The sequence below is a fragment of the Scylla paramamosain genome, chromosome 15 (genome assembly GCF_035594125.1).
Source record: "Scylla paramamosain isolate STU-SP2022 chromosome 15, ASM3559412v1, whole genome shotgun sequence".
Lineage (NCBI taxonomy): Eukaryota > Metazoa > Arthropoda > Malacostraca > Decapoda > Portunidae > Scylla > Scylla paramamosain.
In genome coordinates this window covers 8,371,012-8,383,511 of record NC_087165.1, presented here as the reverse complement: position 1 = coordinate 8,383,511, position 12,500 = coordinate 8,371,012, and the positions used below count along the sequence as shown (strand labels likewise).

Genomic DNA, 12,500 nt, shown 5'->3' with positions numbered 1-12,500 from the left:
CGTCATATTTGTTAACAACGTGACAGAAATGCAGGACAAGCACAGTCAACATCAAGAGCACCACGTAAAGCTGAATTCACTATAACCATCCTACCATAGTTTGGAAACAAGATTAATTAAGGGAAAACACGATACTTTCCACTAATTGCAACACGTAAGCTTATCAGCACTAAGCACCAACCAGACTAATTAGCTTGTTAACTCACAGCTCGTTACGACAATAAATAAATAAATTACTTACCCGGCGGAAACAAAGGGGTTTCATGATTCAAGCGCTCGATGCACAGTCTTTCACTGCACTATAACTTCATCAGACTGACTATCATCCACAGAGCAAAGCGGGAACATCAACGGCAGGGTTCCTCTAGCATAGTAAAAGCCACGCCGAGCCAGGCATCACCCACACTAGTACCTCCTCGTCTGCCGCCGCTGGCCTAACTGGCCTCCTTTTCGCTCCGTCCTTCCTCTCTTTCCTCCGCTCCTTGCACCCCACAAACCTCCTTTTGCCTGAACCGCTTCCATTTACTTACCGTAAGATAATATTCCGACACATTTCCTAAGAAAATCATGAGATAGTGACTTCATCGTTGTAAATTCCTGTGTTCTTATTAACTTGAAAGGTTCTATGGACTACAAACGAGGGTCAAGAAACCGGAACACTGAATATCTAACGGAACCTTTTTCGGAGCCCCCACCCTCCCCCCCCCCTTTTTTTTTTATTCTTTATTCATAATTTGCCAGGTACAATAGAAACCCGTATTTGCTTTCGTGATAAAAGACAGATCTGCTATTTGCTAAAGTTTGTAGCGGAGACTCGTGGGAAGTTTCGAGTCATATGATCATGTGCATCACCGCCACCAAAGGATCATCGTCGACCGTCACAGTACATTCACCCCTCCCACTCTCACTTCCCCTTCTCGTCTGCCTCCCGATCATCGCTAACAATGCCAAATTGTAGATACATATACAGAGATACCCATTAGTATCATTAATGTATTGGTATCAGAGCTGTAAATCGTATTTGAAGATGCAGTAGATGGAACGGTACATTCTGACTCAGTAACGGGTCTCGAGACATAACGGTACCCAACGACATACCTGCTAACGGAAGAAAACGATTCTCTCATCACGGCCAACTGAAATACCTTGGAATAAAAATGGTGACTAAACTGACTGGTTATTTTATTTTATTTATCTTTTTCACTCTTAATATTGCTTTGCTCCCATTAAAATGTTTAAAGATGTGTTAAGGACAAAAGTATAATACATGTATATATTTAACATTTGAGTCATATCTATTGGTGGACTCGTTGTTCTTATGACTCCATAATAATAATAATAATAATAATAATAATAATAATAATAATAATAATAATAATCAGGCCGGCAGTCCTACAAGGGGTGGCCCAGACAAAGCACCACCACACGCTAGCTGTTATATAACTCACACTCTTACCCCGCCGACCCGTAGTGGAAAGGGATAGTCTCGTGGACCACCTTACTGCACCTGAAAATAATGATAATAATTTGTTGTTCCCTTCTCACTTTTAGAACTAATTGCACACCTGAGATGCAGAAGAGCGCATCTTTGGCTTATTCTTAAGAAACACCTAGGCTCTTTGTTCTCTCACCGCGACGCTTTTAATAGGTCAAAGAGATGATACGCAGGGTTCCCATGAGTGTCTTCACCAATCGATAATATGCATACCTTATTAATCTGTCTCTGGAATCACGAAAACAACCTTGAAAAGTCTTAACTTCCACAAGAGCTTGGTCAAAGTATTAGAGATACGACGCCAATATGTTTCAGAATACAGTCCTTTGTGTGTTGCAATGGTGTACTGCGCTGTACGTGTTAGTTTCAATCAGTTCATCAAGTCCTTGCGGATCCTCTCTCCTCCCCTGGGAATTTATTAGCATTTACGTGTTGCTAATCTCGGAACACCACAATGGTTTCATATTAAGCCGTTTTCCAACTTACTGCAAAGAAATACTCGGGCTAACCTCTGTAAGTATGGATTTTGCGTTCACGAGAGAGAGAGAGAGAGAGAGAGAGAGAGAGAGAGAGAGAGAGAGAGAGAGAGAGGAGGGAAGGGAATGAGAATGAGGAAGGAAGAAGAGAGGGAAGAAAAGTGAGATATGAAAGGGGAGAGTAATGAGTAATGGTGAGGAAGGGAGGAAAGGAAATTGATATTGAGTGATGGAGAGAGAGAGAGAGAGAGAGAGAGAGAGAGAGAGAGAGAGAGAGAGAGAGAGAGAGAGAGAGAGAGAGAGAGAGAGAGAGAGATTAACATTGCATTTAAATTGAAGTAAATTCATATAAATCTGATAGAGATTGATGCATGATCTGCTGTTAACGTGAGAGTTTGCCGTCGACATTATTAACAAGCGCGTGACGTCAACACTTGCTCTGCGGTGAACGGTGCTGTAATGGTTTCTCGTTCAGTCATTACAATTGTTACCTCTTACTGCACCGCATGCTAAAATTCCACAAATGTACTGCAAATGTATGTTGCCCAGTATTATAATATTGATACGAGAATATCATTTGAGAATACTAAAGGAAATACAAATGGTTGTTTTTAAGTATTCAGAAACACTTTCTTCTCTCACCACTGTTTACAAAGGCCACAGATCGACATGATTCACCGGGTTCTCCTGTTAGTAATGTAGAAATTTTGTTAATTTGTCACTAGGAACAGTAATAAAAAAAAAAAATAAAAAAAAAAAAAAATAAAAACCCTTATAATTGGTCTTTAATCATAGTGGAGGTGCGGTGCAGAAGTGTTTCAAATCATATAAACCATACTTATTTAGCGAAAAAAAAAATAAATAAAATAAATAAAAAAAAATAGATAAATAAACAACTCCATGACGCCTACCTGCCTTGTATTTCCGATGACAGATATCCTGTCAGTGCAGGTCCAGGAGGCGCTGCCACATGGAATGACACCTCATATACATATTACTTTTCAGACTGCTTGGCCTTGGAGTGTGACGACACCTGCGCAGTCACAGCTGTTGCATGCATCCCTCTATACTGTATTCATGAAAACACGTACTTTTCTATCAATCTATACACGCAACTAGCTTTTTTTAATGTGAGTACACAGTGATATCCGTCTATAGTAATCTTCATGACAGTGCATATTTTTCCCTTTATGCACATCATTCTGCTGTTTATTTCCTATACATTATGATGTTTATTTCCATCATACAAATCATTGCAATTCTGCTGTAAAGTCTATAACATTTCTCCCAATAACAGAAATATGTTATGTATTCCAAAGATCAGTGAGGAAATAAAACAGCTTTATTTATTTATTTTTTTTTTTATGTAAGAGGGACACTGGCCAAGGGCAACAAAATTCCTTTTTTTTTTTTTTATATAGTACTGTTTCGTGGTTCATTTGAAACTTGGCTCATTACTTGTAGTTTGATGAAATTTGCACATCTAGTAACACCTCTTTTGTTATGGGGGGATAGCCAAGAATCATACTGTACCTTTTCATGCTAGCAATGGTGACTTTTATGACAGGGAATCAAGACTTCCCAACCTCCATGGGAACCCCTTCCCCCCCATCATTTTTATTTCTTCATTGTGCTTACCTCTACCTCCTTTGAGCATACTCGGTAATTCGCTTGTCACTCCTGCTTTTTTCTTTACTTTTCTCCGTTATATCTTCCCCATGGCGCTAAATTACCTTTGATGTCTAGCAGATTTAATTTACGTTTTTCGCCATTCATCCACTCCTTATGTCAGTGGATAAAGTTGACTAAAAATAATCCAAATACTATCCAAGCCCATACCCACTCCCATCTCCCAAGGCAAGAAATGAAGAAGTCCTTTGAAAATACTTTATTCTTCTGCCTCTATATCCTTGTACATTTCATTACAAAATTACGGGTTGGCTGTTTGGAAGTAGAAAATTACAACTACTCACGCGTTGGTATTGTCCTCTTGCACCACCAGCTTAGTCTCTGCACAGGGACAGCCCCGGTCAGGTGTGAATGGGCCTGAAGTCATTAACTATGAACAGCAAGTGATAGGCAAAAAAGTGTATTCATTTTATTTATGAATGTATTGTAGTACTACCTGAAATGTGTAATTTTGCTCATTCAAACTGAATCACCCAAGATTAACTGAGGTTTGCTTTTTTTTTCCTTTGACAAACTAGGAGGTTACTTTGAAAGGTGTGTTGAGTGTATAGGCAGCTCACACACACCAAACACAAGACGGGTGAGAAATGTAACACTACAGCTTCACACGAGTTCACTTTTCAATGACTAAGTTACTTGACAGTACTTCTCATCCAATACATTCAGAGTGAGTGCAAGCAGACAATACACTACTATTTATCTCCCCAAACAGGCACTGAACATACACTTCAAAATCCCTACACAACCAATTTCACAACTTTGAGTAGTGAAGACAAATATAGGAAACCATCTGACCAAGACCCTGTGTGGCAGTGGTGGTGGTGGTGGTGGTACAGGCACCTTGCACATATGCACACACACGCACACACACACACACATTGCCGAGGAATCTAGTTTTCCCAAACCTGTTAACAGTATCTGAAGTGTTTTTTCTCTTTTATATCAAGACAAAAAGTTCCTGCCAAACATCTTGCAAAGTTTGTCCTTCCTATGGGACCCACACAAAGCATAACACTTACACAAATGCACACTCACTGGTCTTAAAATCACAGTACATTGCAGAGCCTGAAATGGGGGGCCATGCTTTTGGCATCCAGCATTAAGTTTATAGAGGTTGTGAACAGGGCTTCCACTGACATAAATTTCCACTATCAATGGAAAAATACCTTGTATGACGTGAACAATAATGACACATACCAGTGTGGCAATGACTCAAAAATCACATATCTTCTCTGAATGTTAGTCCTCTGGTTAATCGGGACAGGACAACGGCTCTCACGGGAGAGTCTTTCCTGAGTACAGGCAGCCTGGCAGGGCCACGGCGCTGCCAGGCTACTGAGGCGGGGAAGCATTACAAACACTCGGTCTTTATGGGACCATGTACAAAAATCATGGTTCACTCTTCAATAGCATCAAGACGTGCCCCTACTGTAATAAAAGCTACTCCATCTACACCTCGGTACACAGGACATAATAACCACAACATAAGGTAGAAAAGTACAGTCATGAGGGTACTCTGTCTCCACTACAGTACAAGAAACTAGAATTTTCAAGGATCAGCCAAAAATTGGCCAAGTTCTGTCTTCGGATAAAATTAAACAAAATTTAATGTTAAAACCAATAATTGAAAATTACTTCCCCTTATTCAAATAACTCTTCATACCACACAGTAAGTTAACAAAAGCAGAAAAATGCAACACACAGAGAAATGAGACCACCTTCCTAGTGACACACAATAATAACTAAGGACACCTGACCTTAATTGTCCAATTTAAGGACACATAACTTCTAATAATAAATATCAATACAATTAACTCTGGAAAAAAAAAAAAAAAAAAAAAAAAAAAAAAAAGCTATATAAGGTAAGATGCCTTAAGAGAATGGACTAATTATACCCCACATCCTGCAGAGCCGGCAGTGCACACACCACGAGAGAAACACAATCAACAGGGATGCTTGAGGTGTGCTCACGTTACATACAGGAAAACAAAGAGAAGAAAAATCAAATAACCTGTAAAAATCAAACTAAAACCAAACAGCTAGCTATTGACTACACACATACATAATTATCTTGGAAACAAACCCAACAGAACACAGTAAATACATTTAAGATATATATTCTTACCATAGTTACTGCTGAATACAACATTAATCAAAGGAAAAAATAATAAATCAAAAACTTCCCTCTAAACCTAACTTCTATATATATATATCTTTTTTTTTAACACAACTACATTAAACAGCACATCCACCTACACATGAAAGCTCTCCTATATTGTAACAGGGTATTTATCTAATGTCTCTTGTAAACAGAAACTCAAGGACTGACACTTCCTCTTAGCTGCAGTGTAAGCACAAAATGGTAAGCAATGTAAAACAAAGGCACAGAGATGGCATTGACCTTTTAGGCAAGTGAAATATGTCTGCCTCACAGTCACTATGGAACACCCCACTTCATTTAATAAAATACTTATGGGGGAAAGAAAACACAGGAGACATATTAAAAAGAACATTAACATACCAAAAACATGGTAATAAATAACATGTATAGTAAGTTTCCTGGTGAGAACAGACATGAACAAAATTTAATATAGGACCTTCAGGGACACCTCCTCAGTCTACCATATCTCTGGGCTGCAACAAACATAGACAAACACATTTTCTTTGGTTATCCTACGGTCTATGAGCCAGACAGACTATCATCTACACAGCCTGTCACTCATCACAGTCATCTGACAGACTATCTTCAGGGTGAGCCCAGGCTTTGTGTGTCTGCTCTGAGTATAATGACGTTTCCTACAGCCAATAGAATGTACTTGAGGCAGCGTGTGGAGGGTCACAGTAGTTGCTTTGATGAAGGATGGGAAAACTAGTACTTTCAACTCATTTAATTGAATAGTGAATAGGGGGATAACCAAGTATTTTTGCAAGCAACCACAGTATGTAAGAAAATTCTAGATAAAAATGTGATAATTCCATTAAGAATAATACTAGAGTAAGATCATGGTAAGTTTCCACTATATCATCATTTCCACTCAGAAAAGTTTTGAAATAAAAAAATGAGTCACAAAAATGCAATAACAATATTGAAGGGGATGCCCTCTTTGTGGAAACTACCAATGATAGACTAGTTAATGTCTTTGCTTGGCCCAGCCTCAGACACTCTCCCGAGGAAATCCAAACAGCAGAAACAACGAGAGGATCTGAAAGAGAGCTTCAAGCCACACCCTGCCTCTCCTCCCCACTGCTCTACAAAGGCATATAACTAGTCTCTCCCTTATCAAAATGTTTTAAGTACATCTCTACTATTTCCATTAAGCCTGAAATTAAACCGTGCCAGAGAGGAATCCGATACTGTCTATAAGGCCCAACTCTATGCACAGCTTCAATACATTTCAGATTACTACAAAGAGGGCACTATAGGGGTCAGTAGCCAGCTGGGGTGCACACCAGGGTCTGGGGAGCTGGTGTGCACCCCAGCTGGCAGTGACACCTGGGTGTGGGGTGAGGCTCCTCCTCCTCCCAGTGTTCCAGCCAGGTGTTGATGAGAGCTGAAATGACTGGAAGATTTGTCATACTATAATCTAGAAAATCTTTGAAGACAAACACTGATAAATTTTCTAGTTAAGCAATGCAAAGACTGCTATAAAAATATTGACCTTGGATTACAATAAATATACAAAAGTTGTTACTTTTGTACTGATAAAAATTAATGATCACTTTGTGCAGTACATGAAAGTACAAGACAGTATATGAATATTTATAAGCATGCATTCCGATTTTTGATAGCACATTTACAAAACATATATTCCATGTAATATCTAAAACACAATGCTTAGTGTTTACACGTTTCAAGAAGCCATGGCACATAGTAAGTACATGAGGACATTATATATGATGTGTGAGTTAGGAGCTGCCTCGGCCAGCCCCAGGTAGGGACTGATTCCCATCTTTTGAAAAAATATGATCTTTTGCTTGAAAGTGAAACTGAATGTGGTAATAATTTCAGGTTGGGAGGGTTGGGCCAGTTACTGTGAATAGGTAACTTATGCATGGAGCTACCAGTGAATGTCATATCATAACTTTTGGTCATCAACACACACTGGACAGTTAGGCTTTGACGAGTAATGATCTTTGTCCATCTCCTTAAAGTAATGGGTGATCCAGTAAAAATGGATAAAAAGGACAGTATACATTATTTACTCTTAAACAGCTATTTAAAATGTAATATTAAACATTTCTTTCCTTTGTACAGATAATAGCAAATGACAGCCTTATGGTGAGGTTGCTTGTCTGTGTTTGTGACAAGCACAGCTGAGAGGTTACAGAGCCTACCTGGTGTGTAGGCTGACAGGTGATGACTGACTGGGTAGTTAGTGATCTGCTAGCGTAAGTGACGTGACAGTAGCTGCACAAGAGTATACAACCACATGGCATACACATACGTATACATACGTACGTATGAGACGTGCTACGAAGATGGGAGAAGGACGCAGACACTGTTATACGGACGGCAGGCAATACGGGGCACGGGGCAGAACAGCACAACATGGCAGCTATAGGTCACCAACGGAAAAAAAGAAAACACGTATAAGTCATGGCACAAAAAACGAAACTTGTATGTTTCTTGGAGGATACATGCAAACATGAAACCCTACCCTAGACATGACTTCTGAAAAAACAAAACATAAAGTTCATTTGGAATGTAACCTTATGACTAGAAGAAATATATCACATCCACGTTCCCTCTGTGAGTCACTGGCATGCTGACAGTGGAGGCAATGGAGGCAGGCCACACTGTCTGCATTTTCCAAGGAAGTTGGCAGATTTGTGGCCTTGCTAAAGTTGTAACAAAAAAAGTAAATAAAAAAAAAAGGGTAGTAATTTTCACATTCAAGAATTAAAACATTTTGATATATTACTGAGGACAATAAGTTAGGTTAACTGTTGGACTGTGAGCACTCAGGAGCACCAGGACAGACCACAGCAAGCTTGGCTTCAGGTATGGAAGAGACACAGATGACAGAGAATGTGAGGCAATCAACTAAGATAACCTTTTGTTGCTACTGAAGCAAAACATGAAATAAATTAATAATGAGAGAGAGAGAGAGAGAGAGAGAGAGAGAGAGAGAGAGAGAGAGAGAGAGAGAGAGAGAGAGAGAGAGAGAGAGAGAGAGAGAGAGAGAGAGAGAGAGAGAGAGAGAGAGAGAGAGAGAGAGAGAGAGAGAGAGAGAGAGAGAGAGAGAGAGAGAGAGAGAGAGAGATGCGATGAGATGAATCTCAAGCAGTATGGAAGGAGCTGTAAAGAATCTTGATGCAGACTGAGATGAGAACATGTCAACATACTAAAGCATAACTACAACATCTCAGAGTTACAGTGTCACAATGCAATGCATAACCTCCACCACATCCCAGCCAGTGTGTTGCTCAACAGTAGACTTGCACCTTCAGCTTTAATAAGATCAACATGAAACATTCACAATAAGTTTTCCATCAGTTACACCTAAAGTAACTGCTGAGATTGCATTTCTATTCAGATTTAATTACTGATTTCAAATAATCATGTGTTAATATATTTGGTTATCATAATATTTTTTTCTCAAAGTTCACATAGTAAGTCAGGATTTTCTTGTCACACTGACAATTATAACATAGTGGAATCAAGAATATATAAAACAATGAGCACTATCAATGAAGATACAGCTACACAGGGATTATATTTTAATAACAGAGATCATGTTCTTGAGGAAAAATATATCTTGGCATGAATTTCTCCACTTTTGCTTTGTCAAATAAATAATGACTCATAAAAACCCTTTTATTTGTAAAAGCAAAAATATACATTTGTTAAATTGGTTTGGTCATGTAGAAACATAGAGAAGAGCATTATTAAATAGATATAATGGTTGCCAGTTGTAGGTGAAAGGCTGAGAGGTGAACTAAGAAAGGGATGGAGAGCTGGGAGGTGATCTTCCAGGAAGGCAAAAGTGTGTCTGGGACAGAGTAAGCTGTAGTGATGCAGCACATAGGGGGTGACACATCAGTGAGATCTGAGGTCTTAAGTGTGTAATAGTGAGGGTTAAACCAGTGGTAATGAGGCACGCTTGTAAAAAAGCACTGGAGTAATTGGGTACTAAAGCAGCCTGGGCTTTGCTACTGTGGGCGTCAGTGGGAGGGGGACGGTTTGCTACGCAATGTCATTTCAATGCTGAATTTTCTCGCTTCATTGTGATTCTTTACATGGCTTGTGGACTTGGTGAATTTGTGTTTCAGGACCATATAAGGAGCACTGTAACATCTTTGAGTGTCAGTAATGGCACTGATATGTGAATGCCAAAACCTACCCATCTGAAATTTCATAATTTATCTGAATAAAATAGAGTCTACCTTTTCATGCATGTTTGACAGTGACATGGGACTACCTCAGCTTTGGTGAACACAACACCAGGTTATCACAGTTCTTTTGAGCAGCCAGTGCAACATTTATGAAGACAAACTTCTTCATCTGTGAACTACACAATCAACTATGAGTTCTGAGAGCTACTGGAGATGATTCCTTCTACATCATGGAAGGGACTAAAGCAATAAATTAATGAATAAAGAAAAAACTATACATCATAATGTAAAATTTTATGAATTATTGTTTTTATGAATGTTCTTTTTTGCTCTTTGTTTTAAACATAAAAAAAATCAAATTTGCAAAATGCATTGAAAGTAAACAAATCTTCAATATCTACACAGGAATTGAGTGGTCCCTGCACACTGCAGAACACGTTCACTCTACTCATAGCTGTTTGTTCTGCTGGTGGACTGAGCTCAAGTCACACACCAGGAATAACTGAGGCCATTTTGTGCTGTGTGTGTCCTGTCCCAAGATAAACTCTGGGTTCTGGACAGAAAATATTGTTCTTGTAGTTTCCAATGCAGTGACCTCATCTACTCTAGTGTGTCAGTACAAAAACATTTTGCAGACACTAACACCAATATTTAGATAGCAACAGCATGTTCACAGATGATAATATACAATAAATATATATTACACCTTCAGTACCATGGACCACTGAGCCCAACTGACTCCCCCATAACACAGAACTGTGGCCCTAATTCAATGTTACTGAAAGACTTGATATGGGACGAATATTTGTACACAGCAAGATACTTCACACTGAACAAGAATTTTTTTTATAAATACAAATAAAGAAATAAATATCAATACTGTAAATTCACACTAAAAAAAAAGAAAAGAAAAAAAAAAAATCAAATGGGCCAACACTTCCACACTGGCATACCCGACAATCCCTGCACACGGTGAGTATTGTGATTGGCATTTCCTTACTTAGTGTTTAACAGCTTTTCTTTCTCCCTCCAAGGAGAAGCCCTGATGCACTCCGGGGGGATGACTCAGGCCACACAAGCACACACTGTTTCTGATTGTCCAGTCTGGGAAGTTATTACTTGAGCTGGCCAGTCAATGGCTATCTGACAGGCAAGGTGGTGTGGGAAGGGATTGGAGGAACTATTTATGAAACTAAATGGTGGCCTGTATGATAAATAGGGTGTAAGGGCTGGAACTGTGGGAAGAACTGACTTGTAAGTAAAACATAGTCTGCTTAACCCTAAGAGTACCTGTTAGTATGGCTTGCAGTCAGTTTTGGATCGCTTCAGCTGCACCTTCAAGCGTTTGTTGCCAATCTGCTGACCATTCATATGCTGGATGGCTCGCTGGGCATCCAACGCATTGTCATATGATACAAAACCTGCAATGTAACATGCAAACATCATCATGATTCTATGCACACAAATGCTGGAGCTTGCTATACAAAATTATACCTATCATGAAACATGAATGAATGTCTTAAGAAACTGAAGATTACAGCTCATCTTAGTCACATAATTTATTTGTTGTTTGATGTATTCACATTTATCATAAAATATTTTCTGTACTTCTGAGGTCTGAAAGTATTCAGGTAAAAAGTTCAAATAAGCAAATCCCACAACTAGAAATTACCAACTCTCTTATCAAATCAATCTTCCATTTTACCACAGAATATTGTTCAAGTCTTTCAATACCTGACTGGAAGTTCATCTATACTGTACAAATAATAAGGTAATGTTCTGACCATTTTCTTTTCAAACTATGCCTGACTTCTATTTAAAAAGTGTGTGAGTAAAATTATATAATGAAGGGTTTTAGTAAACCTACAAATTATACTTTACATACCAAAGCACTTGGAGAGATTTGTTTGTTTATCAATAAAGACTTTAGCAGAGATGACTTTGCCAAATGGCCAGAAAGCTTGGGCCAGCTCTTGATCAGTGAACTCTTGTGGTAAATGGTAGATGAAGAGGTTAGCTCCATCTGGCCCTTCCACCTGCTTCCCGGCAGGGTTTGAGGAGGCTGCTGCCCCCAAGCCTGTAGCAGCTGTCACATTGTTGGCAAATCCTGCAGGAAGACCCTTACTATTATGACCATTCAAACAAAAGTTAATTGTGACATCTTACTTGGTCATACAACTTTATTATTTTCTTATTTACTTTTTAATGTGTAATATGCATGATTTTAATGTGGTACTACCCATTATCAGGGAAAGAGAGAAGAAAGCCATGTACAAAGTGCTGTAAGGCTTGCCTGCAAAACTTTACTGCCAAATGCAGCACAACCAACATCACAAATTTGTGTCTGCAATCACGATCCACGTCCCATATCAATGAAGATGTACCTTTCCCCAACAAACAATTAATCACCAAAAACATATAATGAAAAACACATGCACTATTAAAACAAGTTAATAATTAGCAACTTATACCTCCCCAAAAAAACAGGTGCAAATATGTTTCAG

At 38.9% G+C, this 12,500-nt stretch overlaps 2 protein-coding genes across 14 annotated transcripts in view; both read right to left on the bottom strand.

Moving 5' to 3' along the window:
• The window catches only part of LOC135107361 (glucoside xylosyltransferase 1-like), a 12,475-nt gene extending 11,891 nt beyond the window's left edge, over nucleotides 1-584 (bottom strand). The window contains exon 1 of one of the 2 annotated variants that reach the window (XM_064017112.1): nucleotides 531-584. In XM_064017112.1, coding sequence (XP_063873182.1) covers nucleotides 531-569 — 39 coding nt within the window. In that variant the 5' untranslated portion in view covers nucleotides 570-584. Of the gene's footprint in view, nucleotides 1-241; nucleotides 462-530 lie in introns of those variants that run through there. The other variant, XM_064017113.1, reaches the window with a different exon arrangement.
• A 3,260-nt stretch (nucleotides 585-3,844) lies between these two features.
• Nucleotides 3,845-12,500, bottom strand: part of LOC135107359 (CUGBP Elav-like family member 2) — a 142,609-nt gene continuing 133,953 nt past the window's right edge. For 9 of the 12 annotated variants that reach the window (XM_064017107.1, XM_064017110.1, XM_064017111.1 and 6 more), the window contains 3 exons: nucleotides 11,882-12,103; nucleotides 11,287-11,417; nucleotides 3,845-8,216 (listed from right to left, as the gene is read on the bottom strand). In XM_064017107.1, the coding sequence (XP_063873177.1) occupies nucleotides 11,290-11,417; nucleotides 11,882-12,103 (350 nt within the window). In that variant the 3' untranslated portion in view covers nucleotides 3,845-8,216; nucleotides 11,287-11,289. The remainder of the gene's footprint in view (nucleotides 8,217-11,286; nucleotides 11,418-11,881; nucleotides 12,104-12,500) is intronic. The other 3 variants (XR_010271722.1, XR_010271723.1, XM_064017103.1) reach the window with 3 other exon arrangements.